Raw genomic sequence first — 23,577 nt, forward strand, 5'->3', positions numbered from 1 at the left:
AGGCAGAGGGTTTGCAGAAGTAAAGAGGACAGTCTTGGGGAAATGAAGCTGAATGCCTCCTGAAGAGCTCTACTCATTCCCTGTGTCTGCCAGGGATGTTCTTGTATGATAATGGAAATTCCCTGGAATCAGGCTCTTTCAGTGCTGTCACTAATCACAATTTCTCCAATGTCTGTCTCTAGCATGTAATTCTGGGGCTTGACTGGTAGAAAGCTGGCAGCATTTATATTGGCACCTACAAGGGGTATTGCTGTGTGATTTTTCTCATTCTGGACACAATTCCTCTGTATTTTATCTCCCTGCCTGCAAAACAGGAATAAGCTTTGTCCTTGCTCTTACAAGAAGGTGGTGGAGATGATTTCATTGGTATTTATGAAGTACGTGAATATTCTGACAGCACTGTAGGAATGTCTCTGAGGAAACCTATGATTTTGTACTCACTGGGAGGTTTGGATAATAAGGCTGAGGGACACATGTTGAATGGGAAAGGTAGAGACATCATTAATAGCTGCCCATTTCCTGACTGCAGTGAGCGTTCTGGCGGAAGAAACAAATGTGTGATCATCTGATTAAGTGCTGTATCTTAATGCATATGAGCAACTGAAGATTGCAGTGGCAACCTTATGTCTGGCTTTTCTTATCTTTTTCTGAATGTGATTAGAAATACAGCATTGCAACAAATTATTGCAATCAGTCCTTTGCTATTATAGTCATTGAGTTAAAGCGTTGCTCTCAGGAAATAAGCCTCATTTTAGATGTTTTTAGTATTTATGTCCCGCACTTTTGTTGGAAGGCCATTCCAGACTCCAAATTGCACTTGTACTGGGGTACCTTTTAGCATTCCATTCAAATATACAATATCTGTCCAGGTCCTTTGTCTCTTTTCCCTCCCTATTTGCTCCTGTGACCATCTTTATCTTAAATGTCTTTTTCTCTTTTCCCATGCTATGTGAGCAGACAGCAGCCGCATTCCTTTGCTGAGCTGAAGTTCTCCTCTGTCTCCTCTCCTTTTATAAATAGGCTTGCCAGAGCTTTAGTTTCTCAGATATTGATGACCGGAATTGTAAAGGAGCACCAGTATTTCATTGTCTGAATTGCAAAGGCCTCATGGACACAATGAACTGGTGCCTCATAGTTCAAGTAGTTCAAGATGCCTATATGTTCAAGTAGCGTATAACCAAGTCCGTCCAAAACAGTATTTGCTAAAAGCTCATCTTGCAGCAGAAGCGTTTCCCAACAGTCCCTGAGTATCTTACCTTGTATTTTGCATTTTTACTTGCTTTTGCAATGCAGGGTCTCAAGCTCACCCAGTTCCCTCTAATGTCCCATTTCTGCACTGTACTGCTGGCAGTGCCTCACTTTGTCACCACCAGACTTCATTGGCACATTCCAAAGGTTTGTGCCAAGCTCCCTTGTGAGATTATTAAACAAGATTATTATTTTTTTTAGAATCAGACAAGTCACCCTGCCACTAAACTGTTGCCATCGGTTTATGATTTCCATTTTTCTGTCCCTTATTGCTGTCTTCCCATCAGTCAGCTCTTTACCCACCTCATAATTTCTGTATGTGACTTGGTAGACTTCGGTATTCCTTTCCTGTTTGGCTTTTCAAAAATGCAATGTTTCAGGCTGCTAGTTCTCTGTGATAAAAATAAATTAATAAATAAGCACAAAGGGACTTCATGGAGACAGAAATCCTGGAAGGTATAAATAAACCTGTGTACCAGTAACTCAGTATGGCTGAGAGTAGGTTGCTTCAGCTCTGCATTTCAGACTGATCTACCTCCTGCTGCAGAGCTGTCATGCTCCAGGGATTGATTGAGCCTCTGTGCTGGGCTTCCATAGCTCTTCGTGTGTTCAAAGAGCTACTGACAGTATCGTTTAGCAGCCAGAAAAATCCAGCAGAAGTCCATCACCCCAGGACATTTGTCATTTTGGACATCCTTTTTTGGCGGCATCATTTGACCTGTGTCTATTTTGCCTTTGCCAAGTGATGCAGAGATGGGTGGTGCCTTCATTTGAAGGCTTTAAAGATACTTTCTGATTTTGAAAGCCATGCTCCTGAAACGCAGAAGATCCCACGAGAATTCAGCAGCGTTGGGAGCTGGAAGCTGGTAGGGTTCCACTCCCCGTGAGACTTCTTAAGTCTCCCAATGAATAGTTTTAATTTCCACTGAGATACAAAGAGTTAGCTTGTTGATAGTTTCCCTACCGAGTCCCTGAATAGGAAGCCTGGAGTGTGTGTGGGCTCCGGAGTATGGGAAAACTCATAATGGGCCTCTGAGTAAATGGATAAAAGTATTTTTTATTTTCCACATTCACCCTTCTGGTAAATCATTCAGAACTGAAATGTTTAACGCAAATTCCTTCTGAACTGGTGACTTCAGTGCAAAATCAAAGAATAGGTTGGGGGCAGGGGAAATTTTCCTGGTGTTAGTCCAGCAACAGAAAGAGCAATAGTATGCTCCATGAGATTTTAATAGGCATTGGCTCAACTTCTCTTTTAATATGTTAACGTTGATCTATAATGTCCAGGCGGCCAAAGAGCTGTCCGTCACTCAGCTGATGCCCATCACAGTCAGTCCGAGCTGGTCCTTTTGTACAGGCAGGCGACCTCCAAAGACAGCAGGCCACTTAAATGATGGCCAGTTCTGTAGGCCATGACTTTTTTCCAACTCCCATAGCTTATTCGTTGCTATCTGAATGATATTTTGATTATTGTAAATGATTGATGGGGGGGTGGGGGTGGTAATATCTGACTGGTATATATAAAAATTAAGGAAGAGAAAGTTCTCAAAAAGATAGATGGTGTTGGAGACTTGGGGAGACTCCTTCATCTGAAGCAGGTTACTTAGATTTGGAGTTTCAACACGTTGTAGAGGGATGGAGGAGTAAATAGCTGGTAAAGCCAGAAGGCTTTCAGTAAAAAGTCAGGTGCTGTGCATTCTTTGATGTAATGTTTGAGACTGGATTCTTCTTGAGACTGGATTTTCCCAAAGAAAAAAAAATTACTCTGAGAAACAAAAAAAAACCTAATTAAGAAAATCCAAAGAATATGGCATCAGGGACTGTCTTCTGCTGACACAGATGACGTTTTACTTTGACAGGCCAGATCTGGTCATTCTTAGACAGTTTGAAAGTAAACCTTTATGTCCACATGAAATCTGTGCAACGTGTATTGTTTGTGTGGTTATTTTCATTGTTGCCCTTCAGCTGAAACAGTAAACAGTCATCAGTAGCTTTTCAAAACCTTGTGCTGCTTCTAGTGCTTGCTTTGACGTTTTTGCTGTAGAAGGTTTTGCTTGGGCTCCGTTATAGGCTTTATAACCATGTTTTTATCTAACTGCTTCAGTTGTTCTGAATTATTTCATTCCCACTTACTCCTTTCCAGAATCTTCTACAAAAATCATTTTGGCCTTGCTCTTCGAGATTAGGTACCATCTTTTTTTACTGTTGGTTTGTTTTTTTTTTTAATATAGCCTTGATCCATTGCTGAGCCTGCTGGGTGCTCCTGTAGTACAAATATTAGTTTGACCAATTTCCTCTTTTGCTCCACCTCTGTTTTTATGCTTTTGTGAGCTTCATGCCGTGTAGATTCTGGGGAGAAATGGCTATTATCAGGTAGTAAGGAAAGCAGTAGAGCAATATTCTGCTTAAGTACAATCATTAATGTAAAATACCCTTTGTTGCTTTTCTCAGAAGCATTCCTTGTAGTTACTCTATGTAGAAGACCAGGAGTGACCTGTGAGCAGTGAATAGCTTAACTATTTGCATATAAGTAGTTTCTTTGATTTATTATTTTTATGATGCAGCTTTCAAGTAGCAGCAGACAAATGTGTCTTTTGTTTTGTTCGTAAATCCATGACTTGCTTTCATTTTTCCCTGTCTTGTGTCTCTTAAAGAGATTGCTATTCAGTGGAGGAAGGCAGAGGTCAGGGCAGGGCAGTGCAGGCGACTGAGGACACCAGCACTAATTGCGCATGCGTGAAGGGAACGCATGCACAGTTCAGCACAGGGCCACGCTGCCGCCTGTAAACACCGTCAGTCTAGAAAACAGCAGTAGGAGCCTGTGCCCTGAAACCCAGTCCTAGCCTGTACCCTTGGAGTGCATCATTTTTGTGATGCTTCTTTATAACCACAGCTTCTTTCGTTTTTACGAGACTTTATGCCCTTGCAGCTGCCTCACTGATCCAGTAGTTTGGAAACTGCTTTGCTTGGCATGCTTAGGGAGGTGTTGGAGCTCTAACCTAATGATGTTTGGGAAGTAAGCAGTGTCTTTCATTGCTGTCCCAGGCCAACAAGAATACCAGATGCAATATTTATTCAAACTGAAAGAGGGTAGATTCACATTAGGTATTAGCGAGAAATTCTTCGCTGTGAGGGCGGTGAGGCAGTGGAACAGCTTGCCCAGAGCAGCTGTGGGTGCCCCATCCCTGGAAGTGCTCAAGGCCAGGCTGGATGGGGCTTTGGGCAACCTGGTCTAGTGGAAGGTGTCCCTGCCCATGGCAGGGGGGGTGGAATCAGGTGATTTTTGAGGTCCCTTCCAACCCAAACCATTTTATGATTCTATGAATATTTGCAAGGCTTGTGTCTTACTACTAGCATTGCAAAGAAAAGTTAGCTTGGAGCTGCCCAGCACTTTAAGGATATGGTGAGGGTTTAGTTCTGAAACACAAAGACATCAGAGCTGACGATGGCCAAGAATTTTTCTTTAAGGAAGTGTCTTCTGCTTAGGACATTGATCAGAACAATTTTAAAGATTTGAAATGGGGAGCAGGGGGTGGAGGCGTGGAGGGAGGGAGGATAGGCTGACAGCGTCCTAGCCACTTCTTTCTGAAACCTGGATTTGAAGAAACCTCAAAAAATTCCTACAAAAAATGAGTTTGAGCTCCAGCACTTTCTATGGCTTTTCAGGTGTGCATTGCAGAAAGGCAGCAGATCTTATAACTGCACAAACACAGTCTTGCTGGGGAGGGGGATTTAAAAATTAACAGAACCCTGAAGTTCTTCAGGAAATTTTATATCATGGTTGCTGGGATCAAGCTCCTTACTGCCCCTAGTTTACATACATGTTTTAAACCGGGAGAGGGTTTGGGGTGTGAAGTTCTTGGGCAGTTCTTCAGCCCTAAGAAGCTTAGAGGAAGCTTGAAAGAAAAAAAGTGGAACCTGAGATGGACTTTAGGCAGGTTGTTCAGCGTTCTTGTAGCTCCTGTTAGCGTAATCGATAGTGTCCTGCTCTCCAGAACATCCCTCAGAATATCTGTAGTTCACAAGCTATCTGCTCCTTCTCATTCTTCCCATTGAAAGAATGATTTTGGTTTGGTTTGTTTCAGAGCTGGAAAAGGAGATCACCAGGAGACCGAAGAAAGTCTGCATTGTTAAAGTGGTGGGAACAAGAAACCTGTGGAAGAACATCGTAGTATTGTGTGTAAACTCGTAAGTTCGATCTCTCTCCATTTGAATGGTTGTGTGGTTGGTGAACTGGAAGCAGTAATGGGAAATGATAGGGTAGCTCCTCTGGTTCCCAGCGTGGGACCCTTCACTGGTGTCTTTGATAAATGGCCCTGGAAAAACAAGCTGTTGCAGGGAATTATTTTTTTTTACAGCAAACGTGGAGGAACTCATCAGCCGTTTCAGGCAGCAGCACCACGTGTCTTCTCAGGTGTCATGGTGCAAGTGCATTGCTGTCACCAGCGGTCTTGCACAGCCATGTGCTGGTACATGCTTACGCACGCAGACACCTGCAGCTGGTGGCCTGGGTGGGGTTTTTGAAATCATTCATGCCGCAGGAGTGCAAGTTCGTGTTGTTTACATCTGGTAGAGCTGTGCTGCAGAGGAAGATGTTGCTTGCCAGTAAATACAAGCCTACTCCCTTGTATAATAGCTGTGCTTGATAGGGCTTCACAAGCAGATCACAAAGTGGTTCAGCGCTCCCAGATCACGTGTGGGGCGCACAGGGAGAATGTGTGGCCTCGCACAGAGCAGCGTGATGTCCGGCTCCTAAGGCTTCGGCTTGGACATGCTTACCTGGGCAAAACCATCTGCCTCTGAGACCTTCTGTCCAGAACTGAGTGCCTTGTGAAGTGGAAAGAGATGGGCAGAAAATTCAGCCTCTAACCAAACCCAATTTCGGGTAGGGTAGCGGCAGTGGATTTTCTAAATTTTTGATCTTATAAAATGCCCATTTCTTTTTGTGACTTTTTTTCAAATGGGAGGTGGGGAGAAGACTGGAATTTCCCCATCCTCTGCTCTGTTTAGAAGTACATGGCTCTCTTGTGGCTTTTTCTTCATTACTTCAGGGCCCTACTCTGCAGCCTTCACCCCTGTTACCAGGCTCAGGGGTCAGTCACCCCCCAGAGGGGACAGCCCCTGTGCTGGGCAGTCACCCAGGGGCACACGGGCTTCAGGGATTGGTCACCAGCATTACCAGTTGCAGAATCAACTCAGGTTCTATGATTTTTGTGTGTGTCTCTCACCCACCAGTGGGTGACTCCCTCTGTTTGGAAACAGAATTTTCCTCTTAGGCTGAGCTGGTAGATTTAGTAGCCTGTGTTAACTGTATTTGGGAAAAAAAGGTTGTGTTGGGAATTCTCCCTTTCTGCCTCGCCCCTTTAAAGTACACACATTTGGAAATTCCCTAAACCAGAACAAGGCAGCCCAAAGAATAACTTCTGGCAGTAGCACATTGAGGCGGTTCACCTTCCAAGTAGAGCATGAAGCAGATGTGTGTTTGAGGCAATAGCTTCCATGTTTGTTTTTAGGGGGTGGGAAAAAAAACTATTTCATTTTATTTGTTATTCCTGTTAAGGAATGTACTAAGCCCCTGTTGGGGCTTAACTAAGTTTTAGTAGTGTGCAACATGGAGAAGGAACCTTTTGCAGGGAATGATAAGACATCAAGGGAGATAAATGTATTTAGTTTTAAAAGCAACTGTTCTGAGCTGCTCAGCAAGTTAAGATAATAGAGTAATTCCTGGGGAAGCAGGCTGGAAAGCAAACTTCAAATTATATGTTCATTTAGTTTATAGGTCATGACCTAAATAGCAACTTCAGTAAGTGTGTTTGCATGCACAGAAAAGACAGAAGATACAAACCAGTTAATTCTGCCATCTTATCAACATTTTTTTGCTGATTAATATTTCTTTTATGGGAGGAGTCAGCTATAATCTTGGAAAACAATCTAGTTATAGTCTATATGACATTCTTGTGTAACAGCCAGTACTTGTGCTAGGTTTTTATCAAGGGGAAGGTGTTTGGTATTGGGGGTGTATTTTTGAACTATAGCATTGATTCACAAGATCAGAAGAGAAATTTCCCCAGGCCCTGGGCTGTCAGGCACTCAGCAATTGCATATTCCCCCAGCTGTTTCCATGTTTATATTAATATCCAGTTTACACTGACAGATACTTCAAATTCTTGACCTTCAGGAGGATAGAGGTGTATCAGTGTAATGTACCTGCCATTCATTTTTTGGAGACCTGGATCTGTGCCTGCTGCTCTGTCAGGCACAATTAATTTGTGACACGAGGTTTGTCTGCTCCAAATGCCTGGGGCAGGAGGCCCTTCCCAGCAGGGGTATTTGTGCTGTGACGGGGGTGGCTGGGAGCATTGACCTCCCGTAGCAGCTTTCCTGCAGTTTTGCACCACATCAGGGGTGATGCTGGGGCTTCTCATCCGACTTCTGTACCTCCAGCACCCTGCTCTTTCTTTGCTGGGCAGGGGCAGACAGGAGAAGGAGGAGTGCAGTGGAGTGGCAAGATGTTGATCACTGGCATCATGAAGAAACTTTTTTAAAAGAGGGGGAGACACATTGCTGTGAAGGATGGTGTAAATTCATAGATCGAATTAGGGCTTATTGTTTCATAGTTGTAAGAATCATTGCAGCACCTGCGACTTCCATTTCTAAGAGGTTTTCAGTTGTAACAGGCTAGCTTGGGAAGTGAGATGCAGTCTTTAGTCTGACCAAATGACACAGACAGGCGGGTCTTTCTGGAAGACGTGTTTGTATTGCGTGGATGTTTTGCTGTCCAAGCACACAGGCTGCTTCATCCCAGCAGCGCTGGCTCTATGGCTGTCAGTGGATGCACTGGGAACAGAGAGATATCCTTCTCGAGATGGGAGTTCTCGAGTGCACTGGGAAAAGCAATCACACACTAGGAGTCCTTGTGAAGTTGCTCGTACCCTGATCGTACCACAAGCAACAGTTATATGAATGAAGCCAGTAGACTGCAAATGCCTAGTTGGGTGGAGTTTTTTCATTTGCTTCTTTTGATCACTGCTTATTTTTACAGCACCTAGAAGTCTGAGATGAGTCCTTTTGCACTAGGTGTTGTATTGCTGCAGAGGAAGAAACTCTTCGTGCATTAGCATGTTCCTGCGTTGAATTACGTTGCAGTGCGTGGCTGCCTTCTCAGCAATGATCTCCTCTTGCCCTCTCCTCTTTTCCCTAGGCTGACTGGTTATGGCATACACCACTGTTTTGCAAAAAGCATGATGGGGCACGAAGCAAAGATGGCAATTACCCACAACTTCTACGCGGACTACTACACCATGGCTGGGATTGCGCTGGCATCCTGCCTGGCCATGTGCCCGGTGGTTGGGTTTCTGGGGAGGAGAGGAGGACTCCTGCTTTTCATGATCCTTACGGCCCTGGCATCACTTCTGCAGCTGGGCCTTCTCAACTGTAAGTTGGAGACACGAGCTTTTCAGGATCACACAAGTTTGACATGCGAACAAGGGACCAGGAATTATGAACGTTTCCTTTGACTTTCTCAGATTTGACATGCCGTACACCTGCTTAGCTTAAGAAGCTGAATCTGTTTGAAGAATTCCCCAGACACTTGTTGTCTTAGGTTCATTAACAAAAGCCGTTGTGCGCTGGATGAGTCCCCGTGGTGAAGTTCATTGAGCACTGGTGCTGCTTCTAGGACTGTTACTTAAACAAAAAACGCTTTTAATTTTATTCAGTGAGATAACCTCTGGGAAAAGAGCTGGTTAGGGCTTGGGAAGGGAAAACCTTCCCACTCCAGTCTGCTTCTCAAATGGCCTCAAACAGAAGTTAAAGCAGTAGATGTATGTCCTCTGCCTGCTCTGAGCATCTTGCTACGTGCAAGTAATATGTAGGTAGCATGGAAATATGCAGCTGAAAGACCCTACTTTTAGCACAGTGTGTATGTATAGCCCATGTGAATATATCCACATAATTTTGTGAGGTGACATAGCTTTTCAAATGGATTGTTCCTGCCAAAACCAAGAGTATCCTGCCTTCTCCTTTGCAGGCAGTGACCTTTCTCTGGCCCTTTTGAGCTGCTTCAGCTATTTAAACTGCTAAAGAAATATTCTCTTTCCCTATTTTATTGCCTTGTCTTAATTTTCTGTTGGGTGAGGAAGTTGAACTTGATGGATCAGAGAGAGAGGTGTTGAAGTAGAGGGAAGGTGGGATATGCTTTGCCCTCTCACAGCTGCCAACCATTAGACCCCTGCCCCATGAAACCTCACCTCAAGGAAGGGAGAAGAGCGCTGAGACATGGTTTGAACAAACTGGATATGCGACAAACACTACAACTTGTTGCTGTTTTTCATTTCTAAGTTTAGAAATAATTAAGGGCTTTAATGAGAAAGTTTTTTGCATTAAGGATGGAAAGATTTCACATTCCCACATGTGAAGGCAGCCCTGAGGCAGCAAGAATTGTTCCATATTTACAGATCGTGTTTCCTGAAAGCATTTACTAAGTGAACCTTCAGCAGACATGCTTTTTGTGAGTGTAGGAGGGAAACAGGGAACCTCTTTCATGGCATGGAGGAAACTCCAACATCTTGTGTGTTTGCTCCCAGCTTGGCACAGATGTTTACGTTCCCTTTGAGCACACTTTACCATGTCCAGCAGTCCCCAGCCCATCGATGGGCTGCGACCATTCACATGCAGATGCACGCTGTGCTTGTGTGCAGCCTCCCAAAACTCCACATTCTTGTGGTGGTCTCCATCAGGGTCTCTCCATACTAGATTAGTCTAATTTAATCGGGTTTTAAGGATGTCAGATGTTTATTGAGGCTGTTGAGGTAATAAACATGCAGTTGCTTAGTGGAGAGAAAGCATGCCAGAGCCATTAGTCTGCTCCAGAGTCATGAAGATCTGGTTGCAGCTTTTCAACAACAAAAAAAGGGGTGAGGGAGGTAGGGAGGAACACCCTGTAGGAATCATTACAACCTTTTCCATAGCGGGTTTAGGTCGTTTTGTGAGCAAAGCTGCTAAAACTGAAAGCAGCCATGGGCTCCAGGCACATCCTGCTACGTCGGCACCAAGGATGCTCTCAGTGCCATCCAGCCTTCCCCACCCTGCCCTCACCCCTCTCTTTGTGAGAAGAGGAAGCAAAGGCAGACTTGAACTTCAGAGTAGTTTGGCTCCCCCTGCTCTAGACCATGCCCCACTTCTTCCTCAGAAGAGCTAGGCACAGTGTTTGGAGTGACCCTGCTGCTTATGATACCTGTTACAGCCTCCTGCGTGTTTTAGCGTAGCGCAGTCTGGGTGTAACTGGCAAATAAAATGAGAATTTGAGGAGGAGGGTGAGGGAGCGAGAGGGGTACTCCCCATCAGCAGGAAACCCACGGTGGCCTCTGAGGCTTGCCGTGTTCAGCCCTTCCTCCAGACCCTGGGGTGTCACCTGGGATGTCGCAGGAACCTGGGAGATGACCAGCAGAGCTGTGCCCCTTACTTCCCAGTACTGCCATGTGCTCCTTTGCGGTTGGGACACATGGCAGCTGGTGGCTAGCGTGGCACATGGACCACCAGCTCAGGGGTTTGGTGAGAAATAAGTCTCCCAGCAGTGTGGCGGTGCTGATGCCCAGAGCTTTGCTCTCTAACTAAAGCCTCTGTAGGCCATTCCCTTGGGGCTGCAGCAGGAGGGCAGTTTCTCTTCTCCCCCTTCATTAATGACAAAGAGGCCTTTGTGTTAATCCCAGTGGTAATTCTGGGGCTCTTAAAAATGCTTTACTGCTGTGTTTGTTATCACTGCCTCATTAGCATGCTGTCCTCCAGCTGAAAGGGGCCTGGAAACGGTGCGTTCTATCTGGTGGCCAGGGGAAGATGTGCCAGCCATGGCACTGGAAAGGAGAAGGCGAGGGGTGGGAGTGGGGTGCAGGGGGCTAGTGTGGCATGGGGAATTTCCCTGGGTTTGTTTCTTTTCCTTTGAATAAATAAGTATGTAACCAATAGTATGTTCTTGTGTTCTCTCCCTTTCTCTCTTACTTTTATCGTACTCTTAACTTCTGTGGTCTTGGATCCAGTGATTGGAAAATACAGTCAACTTCCAGACTCAGGTATGCTTTCCAGATGGGTCAGCACCGTGCGGGCAGCCCTCCCCCGGGAGCGGGTAGATCTGAAAGGCTGGGGCCAAAGCACCCGCAGGGGAGCTGCTCCCACAGAGGGGTGCGGGGGGAAAGGCCACTTCTACACCGTGCCTGGGGACCCCGCTGGCAGGCTGGCTTCTTCGTTTATGTACAGTCTCTCAGTGTAGCATCCCCTCCACAGTCTGACACGCCTCTGCATGTCAAGAGAAGGTGCAAAGATCACCCAAGGTTTATTTTTTAGATAAGGGGCAAGACTTTCTTAGAAAGTCTCCTTCTCAGAAGCAACATTGCCAGTCTGTTTTTTTCCAGAAAGATCTGAGATGCTAAAGTCCCTTCTGATAAGGGGACTTAGGCACCTTAGAAAATACTTCCCTGGACACTTATCCCAGCCTGAAATACTATAATAGCAATGCAGTAACAGGCTACAGGGGAACAAAATTTACCCTTCTGTATTTGATTTAATGGACCTGACCTTGCCCAGCTTTTCTGCGTCTGTTCTGCTGAGCAGTCCCCGGCTCCCTGGAGGGTCAGGAGTGCAGCCTCACCCGCTGTGCAAGAGTTACCTCGGAGACCCATAGTTTGCAAGGTGCCACACTCACATCCTTCTCTGCTGGCAGTATTTGCTCTCTCTCCCCAGTTTGGGGTGCGTTGCAGAAAGAGCTTAGCCCTGAGCAGGCTGCAGCATGTTTTGGAAGTTGTAACCGAAGAGCTCCTAAATACCTTTTGTTCTCCAGACAGCTGATATGTTCAGCAAGAACAAAAGCAGGTGTTATTTTTCATTAGATCCAACCCAGAGAGTGCACCTGCTTGAGACTGCATGCTGCCGAGCAGCCCTTTCTCCAAGCAGATCTTGGGACTTGGCTGGAGGAAGGTGGGGGACATTGGCCGCAAAGCTCCAGCCCTTTCCCTAGTGCTCCTGTCAGGCACGATGTGTTCCCCTTGTATGGTGCAATAGCCTGTTCAAACAACGTGGCCTCCTCGCTGGCCAGGAGGGACCCACGGGAGCTTGTGCAACCCTGGATCCGATATCCCATCCCTGCCCGCAGAAGGTGGGGAGCAGGGATCAAATGAGGGATGTATTGTCATTGTGGCCAGGAGACAGAATCCTTTAGCTTTGTTTAGATTTACTGGGGTTTCTCCCTGTGCTTGATAGACACTGTTCACCCCTGGAAACCTCGCTGCCATCCAGCCATGAAATGACTGAGCAAAGAGCCTTGCTGGACACAGTGACTTAGGGGAGGGCTTCACCGTCCTTGGCATCAGCTTTTCTCACCCAGGGTGTCAGGTGAAGGCTGTCAAGCTGGCTATTAGGGCAGAGTCTGCAGACTGATCATGTGCAGGGGCTTAGTACGGAGACGGGAGCACTGTTATTTCTTTCCCTCTTGTCCTACAAGCCTCCCTGGTGCCTAAGCCACCGAGCTGTACCAGATGTTTGGCAGCTTGATGAACGCTGCCTGCCTCCGCTTGTCTGTCAAACGTGGGAGGGAAGCGGCTGGTGCCTAAAAGACTGCCCAAAGATGTATTTTTTTTCTTGGGTTTTACCTTTTTGTGGTGGCTGGACATAAGCAATTCAGAGATCGCTGCCATTTTTGGCATGGCATTATGGGGTTTTTTTCAGGTATGTTTGTGTTTCAGGTGCTTAGGGAATGGATTTTATAAATACCAGTTTTAAATTAGTATTACAAAAATGACTCAAGTTCTTGTCTAGGGAGGATGAGTAACAGAAGCAATTTTTCCTTGTTTTCTTCCTTGGAAGTTTGGCCTTATCCTCACTGTTCATAAACACACTTGTCTTGGCAGGTATGAGTGACAGTGTCAAAGACAAATTCTCTACTGCGTTTTCCATCGTGGGTATGTTTTCTTCGCATGCCGTTGGAAGCCTCAGCGTGTTCTTCTGTGCTGAAATCACACCCACAGTAATCAGGTGAGACACTGGAGTCCCCTCTTCAAAGGGTAGGGGTGAAATTATCCTCATTTAATTGATAACTGACTGTGTAACTTAATACACTGTATGGGAGGAGAAATCCCCCATAGTTGCAGACCTCATAGCAATTTTTGGGCTGCTCCTTAATGTCACTGCAGGCAGTCTGCCCAAGTAAATGCCTGTCTGTAGACAGAGGCTTTGTTTCCCATAGCTCCACCTTGTGTCCCATCGTGGTGATTTTCAGTAAGCTGGGCATCATGAATTGCATTTGTTTGCAGTGCAGTATGGTCTTCAATACTTAGCGGAACCAGATAGTGCAGTTGAACCATGTCACTGCTTCACATACTCTGGCTGGACTTGTACAAGCAGTGACCATGTGAATATGTGGCTTGATATTAAAAGAGAAATTCCACAGGTGTGCAGAGGAGGACATAGGTGCCGGCAATCCCTGCCTCCATTAATTAATCAGGCCAGCTATAGGGGTACTTTGATGGAAAGGAGGTGTTGCAGCATGTGGTGTTAAATGCTTTTGGTGTGTACAGGTGCTCTGCAAGTCTGCCTCTCCTACAGCAGCATCAGTGTGAGTGGTTTGCCTTTTACTGCAGATAGTCATCTTTCTCTTTGCACCCAGATCTATTTTAGCAAAGGCTCAAAAGTGTTTTTTTAAAAAGGAGTGCTTTCACCCCAGGCAGTAGTAGAAATCAGGCAGATGGTCTTTGCTGGAGAGCTTCTCATAAAATGTGTGGTCAGGTTTTTGTACCATTTTCTGTATTCACTGTTTATTACCTTTCACAGCACAAAGGTTGTGCTTTTGTGTTCTAGATTATGTTTTCAGCAATGCTGCAGCAATTCAGGAGTCTGCCTGGCCTCCATTGAATTTCCCAGGAATGTAGGTCATATGGATGGGAGGAAGAGAGGGTGGAGGGGAGAGGAATCTCGGTTTTTTCCTCTCTTTTTTTTTTTCCCCTCCAAATTATATACCTTTTCAATAACTTTGCAGAAGTATTACAGCAAAACTGTCAGCTGAGTAGCCAGAGTCTCCTTGATCCATGGCCTTTTCTTCCAAGCAATCTGACTTTGTGAATGTATTTTACAGGTAACGTTATTTCCACAGGGAAAGGCAATGTGAGTGGTGAGGTTATACAGCACCCAAAACACTAACAGCCATTTACTTCAGTGTGTGTCACTCAGTATGGTGGTTTTATGCCTCTTTAATTTTCTTCTTGTCTCTGTTTGAAAGACACATAGATAAGGAATTGGCCACGTCAACCAGAAGAGAATCTACCAAGTGTCAGATGCACGGTGTGAACTTTGCAAGCTATTTTTCTTAAATCATTTATATGTCTACAGGGAAGGGGACAAAATCCTGGTTGGGAGCTGAAATTCTGCTTCCCCTGACTCTGCTGGGTGACACCAGGCGAGTGACCATAGCTGGATATGCCTCAGGGTCCCCATTTATTAATAGGGATGATGACACTGCAGTGCTTTGTGGTCCTGTCACTGTGAAGCTCTTGATAAGAACCACTCCGGGCTCTAATTAGTGGGTGGCGCTCAGCGCGGTGTGTAATCCTGTCTCAGGCAGAGGTGTGTCGTTAAGCTTCCTTGTATCTTGGGTTTTGGTGGGATCTGCCTGCTCCCTCATAACCTGTTCCCCAGAATACTGCCTTGGATGCCCTTCAGCGTGTCAGACCATGTCAATATACTTTTGGTTGAATGTGGAGGAGCCTTAAGGAAAAGGGAGGCAGAGAGAGCACTGGGGCCATCTCTGGGGTTTCTCTGATCAGATCCTTTACCTGTAATCCCCCATCCCTAAGGGAGGAAGACAGCGCTGCTGTTGTCGGAGTAGTGGTGGCATAATAGTGAAGCCGTAGCACCCGGCCAGCTCTGCTGCTGTGGGGTTGAGATGAACAGTTACAGCGGTGTAGGAGGAAAGCAGCCATCTTCATCGCCCAGAGGTGCCACCTGCTCCAGAAGTACAAAGGTCCCATGCTGTCATGTGGCACAGAGGGGTCTTTGTACCCTTGCGCTGCACCCCGGTCTCCTGGCGCTAGGTTAGGAGAGCTTCACCTGCAGCTCCCGTTCCTTGTACCGGGGGCTTTGGTATGGAGCTCCTTCCAAAAACTGAATCTAAGCACCAAGGGGTGCTGATAATCCATCTCTAATAATCTTGATGGGAACACCACTGCAGTCTGCCCAGCTACTAGGTAGGAATAGGCTGAGGAAAGCATAGCGTGTCCTCTCCCCGTCCTCTGTGTGCTCAGTTACTACCAAGTGGGAGAGAGATCTGTTGGTTTTTCTCTCTCTGTCCTGCTTTTGTGCCCACCTGGCCAAAGAAATGGAGAGTGGAAATTAGAAATTAGGAGCTTTACCCATCAAGAGCCATCTCAACCCAAATTTCCAGCGGGTACGGTGCTGTTTACTGGGACCTGAACCAGGCCTGGCTTTCCAAAGGCAGCGCCTTGCCCCGTGAAGCCGAGGGCATCCTGGTGTGCCAAAGAAGCTCTGGCCTGGGACTGAGCGCACAACAGGGTCACTTACAGACAGGAAAGGCAGGGAAAAACCATGGAGGTTTCCAAGGACTGACTTCAAGAAGTGCCTGAGCTGGCTGGTCAGAGCCCTCAAAACCTGGTCTGAATCCAGTGCTGGCCCTGCTTTGGGCGGGAGGCTGGAGCACGTGCTCTCCCAAAATCTTCTCCACTCCTCCAGCCCGAGTGGCGCTCTGGCTCTTTTGTACCCTGAGCCGTGCCACCCGCCGAGATGTTTGCTCAAGACAGACAAATGGCCATCTGAAGATAGGATTAACGTTCCTCTGCTCCCCTGAGCAGTGGTGAGAAGGGCAAATCCCCTTTCTTGGGCTTAGCCTGGTTTGAGCAGAGAATATCACTGAGGGTGTTTTGCTGCTCTCTGTAAAAACGCTGCGGCAGCAAGCGAGGAAATTCTCCCCTGTGAGCTAGGAGGCCCCTTCTGAGGGCAAAATTGTGGACCAAGGTCCTTTCATGATTTGCCCACGCCAGGACCATAAGCCAGCAGCCCTCACAGTCCCTCTCCTGGCTCTGCTTTGCAGCTCGGAGCGCCCTGGAAGCACCAACACTGGCCTCCTCCCACGGGAGACCTGGCACTGAGGAAGAGCGGTGCCCCAAAAACACCCTCAATGGTTTTGATTTCCACCTGCTGCCCTGTGGCACCTGCAGAAAGTGTGAATTACAAGGGTGCTGCCTCTCTTGCCCTCTACCCATTTCCCTGATGTGCATGTGAATAACAAAAAATTCCTGACAGCATTTTTCAGTTTCCTTTTCTCTCCTCCCCTCCCCCCGCCCCTGAATTTATGTCTTTGCAGTATAATCAAACATTTTTTAAAAAATCATCTTCTAGGACACATACCGAAATGTATTTTCAAGCATTCTTTTGTCAGGTTGTGATGGTGCTGGATAAAGTAATGCCTGCTCTAATGACTGGTGTCATATGGAAAAACTTTTTTTTTTTCCCCCTTCCAAATCTGAAGCTACTTGCCCTGTAAGGACAGAGCCGCCTTTGTTGTTGCCTTTTCCTGTTTCCTTTCAGCTTGTTTGATGTCCTTCTGCAGCGGCTTTTAAAACTCACCTCAGGTCCTTCTTGGGGGTTGAGATACAATTTAGCTGTAGCAAATACTGATGTAAATAAGCCAGGTTTTTGTTGCTCCAGAGCCAGCTTGGAGAGTGATTTGCCATGCATTCAGGGCTGGTTGTGTCGATTACTCATGTGAGCGTATTAATGAAGTTGCAGGGAGGCCAGCTGCACAATGGCCGCATTCAGCTGGGTTGCTAAATTGCCATTGGAAAGCTGGCAAGTTTTTAATAAGGGCTTTTGCAGTATTTGGGGAAATCACTGTTGTCTGTGAAAAATGCCCTGCCGAGTCGGAAGAATTAGAAGGTGCATATGTGAATTTTTGATCCAGTCAGTGTCCCAAGAGCATCTTTTGAACCCTGTGCTTGCTGCACTTCAGCTGTCAAGTAAGCAGCGGTGGGTTTCGGAAAGGATTGGGTGCAGATTAGCTTTAACACGGTGGTTGGCTGAGTGAATTTGGCATTTGTAGGTTTGTAATGCTGTGATTTCTAGTATGCTCAATAGTAGATGAAGCTTTCTTTTTTTCCAAATGGCTGATGTAAAGCAGTTCAGTTGTCTTCTATAAGGTCCAGTTATCGTTAATAATTACATCTCTGCTTTTGGGCCAGGAACTGAAGCACCTGAGCCCATCTGATCACCAGAGGGTTTGGGAATATATGGCATCTCCCAGAGGAGCTGCAAGAAGCGTGCTGCCCAGGCGAGCCTGGGGATGGAGGCGTGGGGAGCAGGGTGCCGGTGATTAAGCTCACAGGGAGACCTCCCTCTGCAGGCAGCAGGGTCTTTGGGAAACGAAGGACAGGCTGCCACTCTCAAAGGTTTTACTAAAACAAGTCACTTGAGGGTGACACTTGGCTGGCTGGAGACCTCAGTGGTGCCCCAGCAGGAGGAGGGAATGGTCTGCCCCAGAGAAACGCCTGCGGTGCCGCTTCTGCGCGGGGTCACCCAGCAGAGATGAGCACGAGCTGTGCCTCCGAACAAGGTGGGCATGCACATGGTGCTGCAGGTGTGCCCCCCGCTGCTCCAGCAGCTGCAGAGGCTGATGAGCAAGACGAGGGACTGCAAGAGAGGTTGCTGGCATAGGCAAGTGTCATGAGAGAGCACTGAATTTGGCTTGCACAAGCAGCTGCCACGCTTGCAGCTGGAGGAAGGTGAGGTTATTCTTGCACTTTTTTTAAGCTTTAATGTGTTTCTGTTGTTTTTTGTTGTGCGTGTATGTATCATCTCAATACACAAGCACGTTGCATTTAATTAATAAGTATTTCTGCTATTATTTTATAAATATTTTATAAAGTTACCTATTTATAATTTAAGCATTTCACCAATGCTAAGGTTTTTGTAACCTTTCTGTGACACAAGAAGAACAAGAAAGAGTGAAGTGAGGGATGTACCTGAACTTGTACAGCGAGTTAAGAGGAGGTCTCAGAAATGAATCCCAAACTCTTGTTTTCCTGTTCTGACCACTAGCTATCTTTTTTTTTCTGAAAAGTGTGCATTTTATTATAACATCAGTGTGTTGAGAGGTTCCAGCCACAACATGTTTTTATGGAGAAAATATTTCAGCACTCAGTGTTTTGTGTAAGGGACCAGGGCAATGGCCTATAAAGTCTAATCTCCTGCCTCCGCTGCTGACTGATGCAAGACACTTTAGAGGCAGCCAAAATTGACTTTTGCACCTACTGCTTCTTGGCGTGAGCTGGAGAAGGCTGGCATGCAAAGTGAAATCTGGTTATCCTCCACTGAATATAGAAATACTTGGAAACAGGAATACTTTAGAGGGCTGTCTACACACTCACATGACAAAGCTCCTCTTCCTCTTACACGGGGGCAGTTACACGGGTGTGAAAAGCTACTGCAGTGGGTATAGTTGTTTCCCCACGCTGAGGCAAAGAGGCAGCAATGATCTACGACAGCAAAGCAATTCCCTGCTTGAGTTACCGTGCAGTATGAAAGCTGTGAGCAAGCCAGGCTTGCCTCAGAGCTTTCTGATGCTCAGGTGCGTGCTGGACAGGGGGTTGGGCTGCGGGACCAGGAGCGAGGGGGCTGCGGGGCCGGGCTCTCACCTCTGCTGTGTCCGCAGGGGAGGCGGGCTGGGGCTGGTCCTGGCCAGCGCGGGCTTCGGCCGCCTGACCGCCCCCATCATGGAGCTTCACAACCAGAAAGGCTACTTCCTCCACCATGTCATCTTCGCCTGCTGTACGCTCATCTGCATCATCTGCATCCTGCTGCTGCCGGAGAGCAAGAACCAGAACCTGCCTGAGAACATCCCGGACGGGGAACATTACACCCGGCAGCCTCTCCTGCCACACAAGAAGGGGGAGCAGCCCCTGCTCCTGACAAACTCTGAACTCAAGGATTACTCTGGCCTTCATGACTCAGCAGCCGTGAGTGACGGGATCTCAGAGAACACCACTGCCAATGGGATGAAGTCGATGTAACCGGGTGGATATTCTTTTTCTTGTTGTTTTTGGTTGGGTGGGGTTTTCGTTTGTTTTTTTTTCCATTCTCCTCTTTCTTTTGTATTTTATTTGATGCTGTTGTGCAGGAGGAGCAGCACTTTGGGCAAAGGTGTTTTGCACAGATTTTACAAACCAGTGATGGAGCAGACAGATTTGGGGGAATTCAACTCTGCTGCTAAAGCAACTTTTGGCATCTTCAACTGTTGTGCAGATTGCTCTTGAAAAAGTTATGGGGGAAAAGACTCATCTGAGAAAAGACCTGGCTGGAGGTAGCCCTTCAGAACTCTTTTTTTTCCTGCCATTAAATATGTATATTTATTTTGATTTATTCTCAAGAAGCACTTTATTTCCTTTTCCTTTCATAGATCACAAAAATGAAGCCATCTTATTATAAGAGGTGCAGCCATTCCAAGAAAGAAACCATGGGGGGGATTGTTTTCTGTTTTGTTTTTGTGTTTCTTTAAAGGAAAGAGGGATCCACTGCAAAGTTGAATTGACTGAAACTTAGACTTGTGCAACATTCTTCTGCCTGTCTAGAAGTCCAAGCGCCCACGTTGCCTGCTGTGTTTGTGTACACCAAAAGAAAAAAGAAAAAACAGAGCAAAGCCTGTTGTGACTCAAACTCTGACTGCATTTTAGGCAGCTTGTGTTTGTTTTTATAGCCCGTATGCACTTAAAAGTTACTTTCTATATTAGTTTTGGGGTTTTTTACTGAATGCAGTGAAGAAAACCCTACCCAAATAAGCTGATTTTCAACAAGAATCAGCCTTCTGCATTTTAAGAGTCCATTAATCTATTTTAGCCAGTTCCTGCTGGTCTTTAATAGTAGTGTTGATAATGTAAATGATCTGACCAATGATGCAAAAATTAGTTTTGCCAAGAATGGCTTTAATTACCAGGAGGCCCAGAATCTCTGACTGACTGCTCCAGAGGAAGAGCATAGACCAGCAGAGGTGAAAAGTAAGGAGCATGGGCTACGATCCGTACTTTTATTCCAAAAGACAGCACAACTGGGCTTCCCACTCCCAGGAATGAGTGTCCTGGTATTATCTTACCTGGTTTTAGAACCAGGGTTCGGGGTTTAAATTTACACGGACAAAATGTTTAAGTGACTATTTGAAAGGAATGAGTTGATGGCCTGTGAATAATGACTTATGGTCTGCTGTTGGCTGTCTTGGGGCTTTTACAGGTGTTTTCTGGTTCTGACCCAAGAATATACAATGAACTCACACAGATTTCCCCGCGTCCCCAACTGCTCTCGTAGGATTTTCATTCAGGAAAAAAAAAGTTTACTCAAATTGGATCAGTCCTACTCTAGCCCAAGCAAAGTGAACATCCAGTTTGTCTCCTGCTGTGCAGATGGCACTTTGATAGTGGCCACTCAACTTCTCTCCTCCAGGCCCCAAACCAACTATTTCCTTTGGCCATCGGCTTTTGGTTCTCACTGTGTGAATATCGTGAGGATCTAGTTCCAATGCAAGGACTTTGTAAACAAACAGCTTTCTTGCATTGTAGTTAATCTCCCTGCTCTCCCTCCCTCTTCTCCTTTCTCACTCAGGCCATCCATTTGTGATTGCTCGGTAGTGCAGACGTTCAGACAAACAGAGCAGCAGGATGTCAATGTTGTATTGAGTGTCCATATGATTGCCACTTTGTTTGATGTACATCTTGCGTTCACACACGTAGAAAGTGCTCATTTGCACTTTCCTCCTCTACCTTCCCTCCCCCTTTCTCCTTTGCTGTATATATTGTCAATTAACTACTGTACCTAACAATTTCCATCCTCCATTAGGCTGCCGATGTCTTCTTACAGTCCCCAATAAATCAGAGATACATGCTCCTGGGTGGGCGATGCAGTAAGTAGCACAGCCTCAGATGCTGCAAGGGGACAGGTAGACCTGCAGAAGTGACAGATTGTTGTGTTCAGAGTAACAATGTTGTCCTAAAGCTGCTAATTTTTGTACAGAGGATGTGGACATTCGGGTTCTTCTTGAGCCTGGTAAGAAACACTGGACCAGTTGATGGTAGTTTTGCCCAAAGTTACACTACTGTTTTTTTTCACCTGTGCTAGACTTGCTGTGACAGTGAGAGCCCGATCTTCCTTGCACTCAAGTTTTATTGTCGAGCTTGAGCGCAGCTGCTTCTCATTTTGTTTTGTGCTGAGACTTCCGCAGTCAGTGTTCACCTAAGGAAAAAGCCCAGGCGTTCCCCATTCGCGCAGTATTCACATGCCAGATTTGTGCAATACCTTTTGCCTTCGATGCAAGATGCTTGTTGCAAGCCACGCACATTGAGGTGGGGGAAAAACAAACAGGGTTTCACAACAAAAAAATTGAAGAAGCAAAACAAGTCTTAAGGGAAGAGAAAAAGGGCCTGAAAGTGGAGAAGGTGCAAGCGCAGAGGCGGAGAGCAGCGTCCTGCCGTCCATCGTGCCGTGGAGCCAGCGGCTCCTTCGTTCATGGTCTCTGTGCCTGTGTGCTCAAGCTACGGTACGGCTCTTGTAGACCATCCACAAGCCTATAGAACTGGCTGCTTCCAGCACTGTCAGCGGTCCTGGTGTGCTCACCGCTGTTGTCCACAGCGCTTTATTGTTTCCTATTCTGGTGGTTGCTCTCTGATGACAGACGGGCCCAGGGAAGTGAATGGTTGTTTAAACATATCAACATTTATATAGTAAACAAACTAGGTGACAGGAACATGCAGCTTTTTTTTTTTTTTTTTTTTTTAAATCTTATGAAATTGACTTGATTTACTGCTTTTGCGGTTTTTTTGCCTGAAACCAGGTAGTTGGTACTGATCTTCTGCAACATGGGGAACCCAAACTTGTCCAGTTGGTCTGGCCCTCTGCCTCTGTCATGACAATGAAACACAAACTTAATTCCCTGCCTTGGCAGCTCCAGTTTTTCTCCTTTTCCTGAAAAAATAAACACTTCTGTGATGATTAATTTTTTCCACACACGCTCACAGAGTTGAAAAGCCTTTGCTAAGCGTATCTTGTGTGGAGGAGTCGGGTACCAGGTGATGCAGCAGGGCAGAAAGGAAACACGGAGATGCTTACCCTGCTCCGCCTGGTCCTGCAGCAGGACAGGGCGCTCTGCTGGGGTCCTGGTCTGCTGCACCACCAGCTCCGCAGCTGCGTCTCCTCCACAGCCATCACCAGGAAAGGCTTTTCTCAGGTGGCTCTTTCTGGCCACTGCAACAGGGAAAGCGGTCAGAGCTGCCCTATTCATTTTGGCCTTTTTCTGTGAACCTTCAGTAACCTCTAAGTTCATCAGTGAATTTTCCTTTGGGTTTACCATTCAAGGGCTTTATTCCATCTTTGTAAGTTTAAACAAAAATGTGAAAGTGACATTATGCTTGATGTTGGGGGTTTTGTCCCCTTTTAAGGTTTCGGTACTGCTTTTGTTACCAGACACACTGCAAATGGATAACAATAAGTCGCCCGTTTGCAAGTGTTTTGTGGTCACTCAGAAAGGGATTTGTGTGATTTACTTCTTGGTTTCATTCAGCAGGTTTTTTGTTTGGGTTTGTTTTGTTGTTGTTTTTTTTTTTAATGGAAGTATTTTACTTAACTGTTGCCACTTCCTGGACCCAACACTAAAGGTCACCAAACTGGAAGCAGAAGTGCCATTAACTGAACTCTGTGAATGTCAAGTTGCACCTGTAGCTGGCACATAAGACAACGCTATTAAGTGGGTGGGATGATCTCCCCCACTGTAACTTTTTTTTTTTTTTAAGAAAAATAAAATTACAAACCTCATTTTAAATGTATTGTGTAAAATGTTTTGGGAAAGGAGTACGGTGTGTTATGTCTAGTGGGTGAGACCTCCCTCCCCATTTCAGTTTCTGATGAAGTTTTAAAAGAATCGTGTTACTGTATGTTTTGATCATGAATAGTCTGGTGGTGCTTCCTCATAGCACAAGCTTAAATCAAGTACTGAAAACAGTCTTACAAGCTAAATGTCTGCATGATGTTACATCTGTTGTACCTACTGAAAAGAACTTTGTATGTAAATGTACAGAATAAAAAGACGTTGTCCCATCAGTTTGCTCTCCTTGGTCTGGCTCCCTCGCAATGACTTCTGGAACGGCTCGGCAGTGGCTAATGTCAGTGGCATCTCAGCAAACAGTCCTCTACAAACAGAATGAGCTGCTTGTAAATCAGGCTAATTAAATCAGCACATTGATTTGCAACTAATTATCCTTTACGATAATCACAGGAGAATGGTTGAGTCTGTTTCCTGGCTCA

At 46.0% G+C, this 23,577-nt stretch overlaps 1 protein-coding gene across 4 annotated transcripts in view; it reads left to right on the forward strand.

Annotated features, from left to right (window-relative positions):
• SLC22A23 (solute carrier family 22 member 23) overlaps positions 1-23,373 on the forward strand; it is a 113,672-nt gene extending 90,299 nt beyond the window's left edge. For 2 of the 4 annotated variants that reach the window (XM_040588808.1, XM_040588809.1), the window contains 5 exons: positions 5,334-5,436; positions 8,450-8,682; positions 11,283-11,315; positions 13,146-13,269; positions 18,950-23,373. In XM_040588808.1, the coding sequence (XP_040444742.1) occupies positions 5,334-5,436; positions 8,450-8,682; positions 11,283-11,315; positions 13,146-13,269; positions 18,950-19,307 (851 nt within the window). In that variant the 3' untranslated portion in view covers positions 19,308-23,373. The other 2 variants (XR_005827197.1, XM_040588810.1) reach the window with 2 other exon arrangements.
• The last annotated feature ends 204 nt before the right edge of the window (positions 23,374-23,577 follow it).

The sequence above is a fragment of the Falco naumanni genome, chromosome 3, assembly GCF_017639655.2.
Source record: "Falco naumanni isolate bFalNau1 chromosome 3, bFalNau1.pat, whole genome shotgun sequence".
Lineage (NCBI taxonomy): Eukaryota > Metazoa > Chordata > Aves > Falconiformes > Falconidae > Falco > Falco naumanni.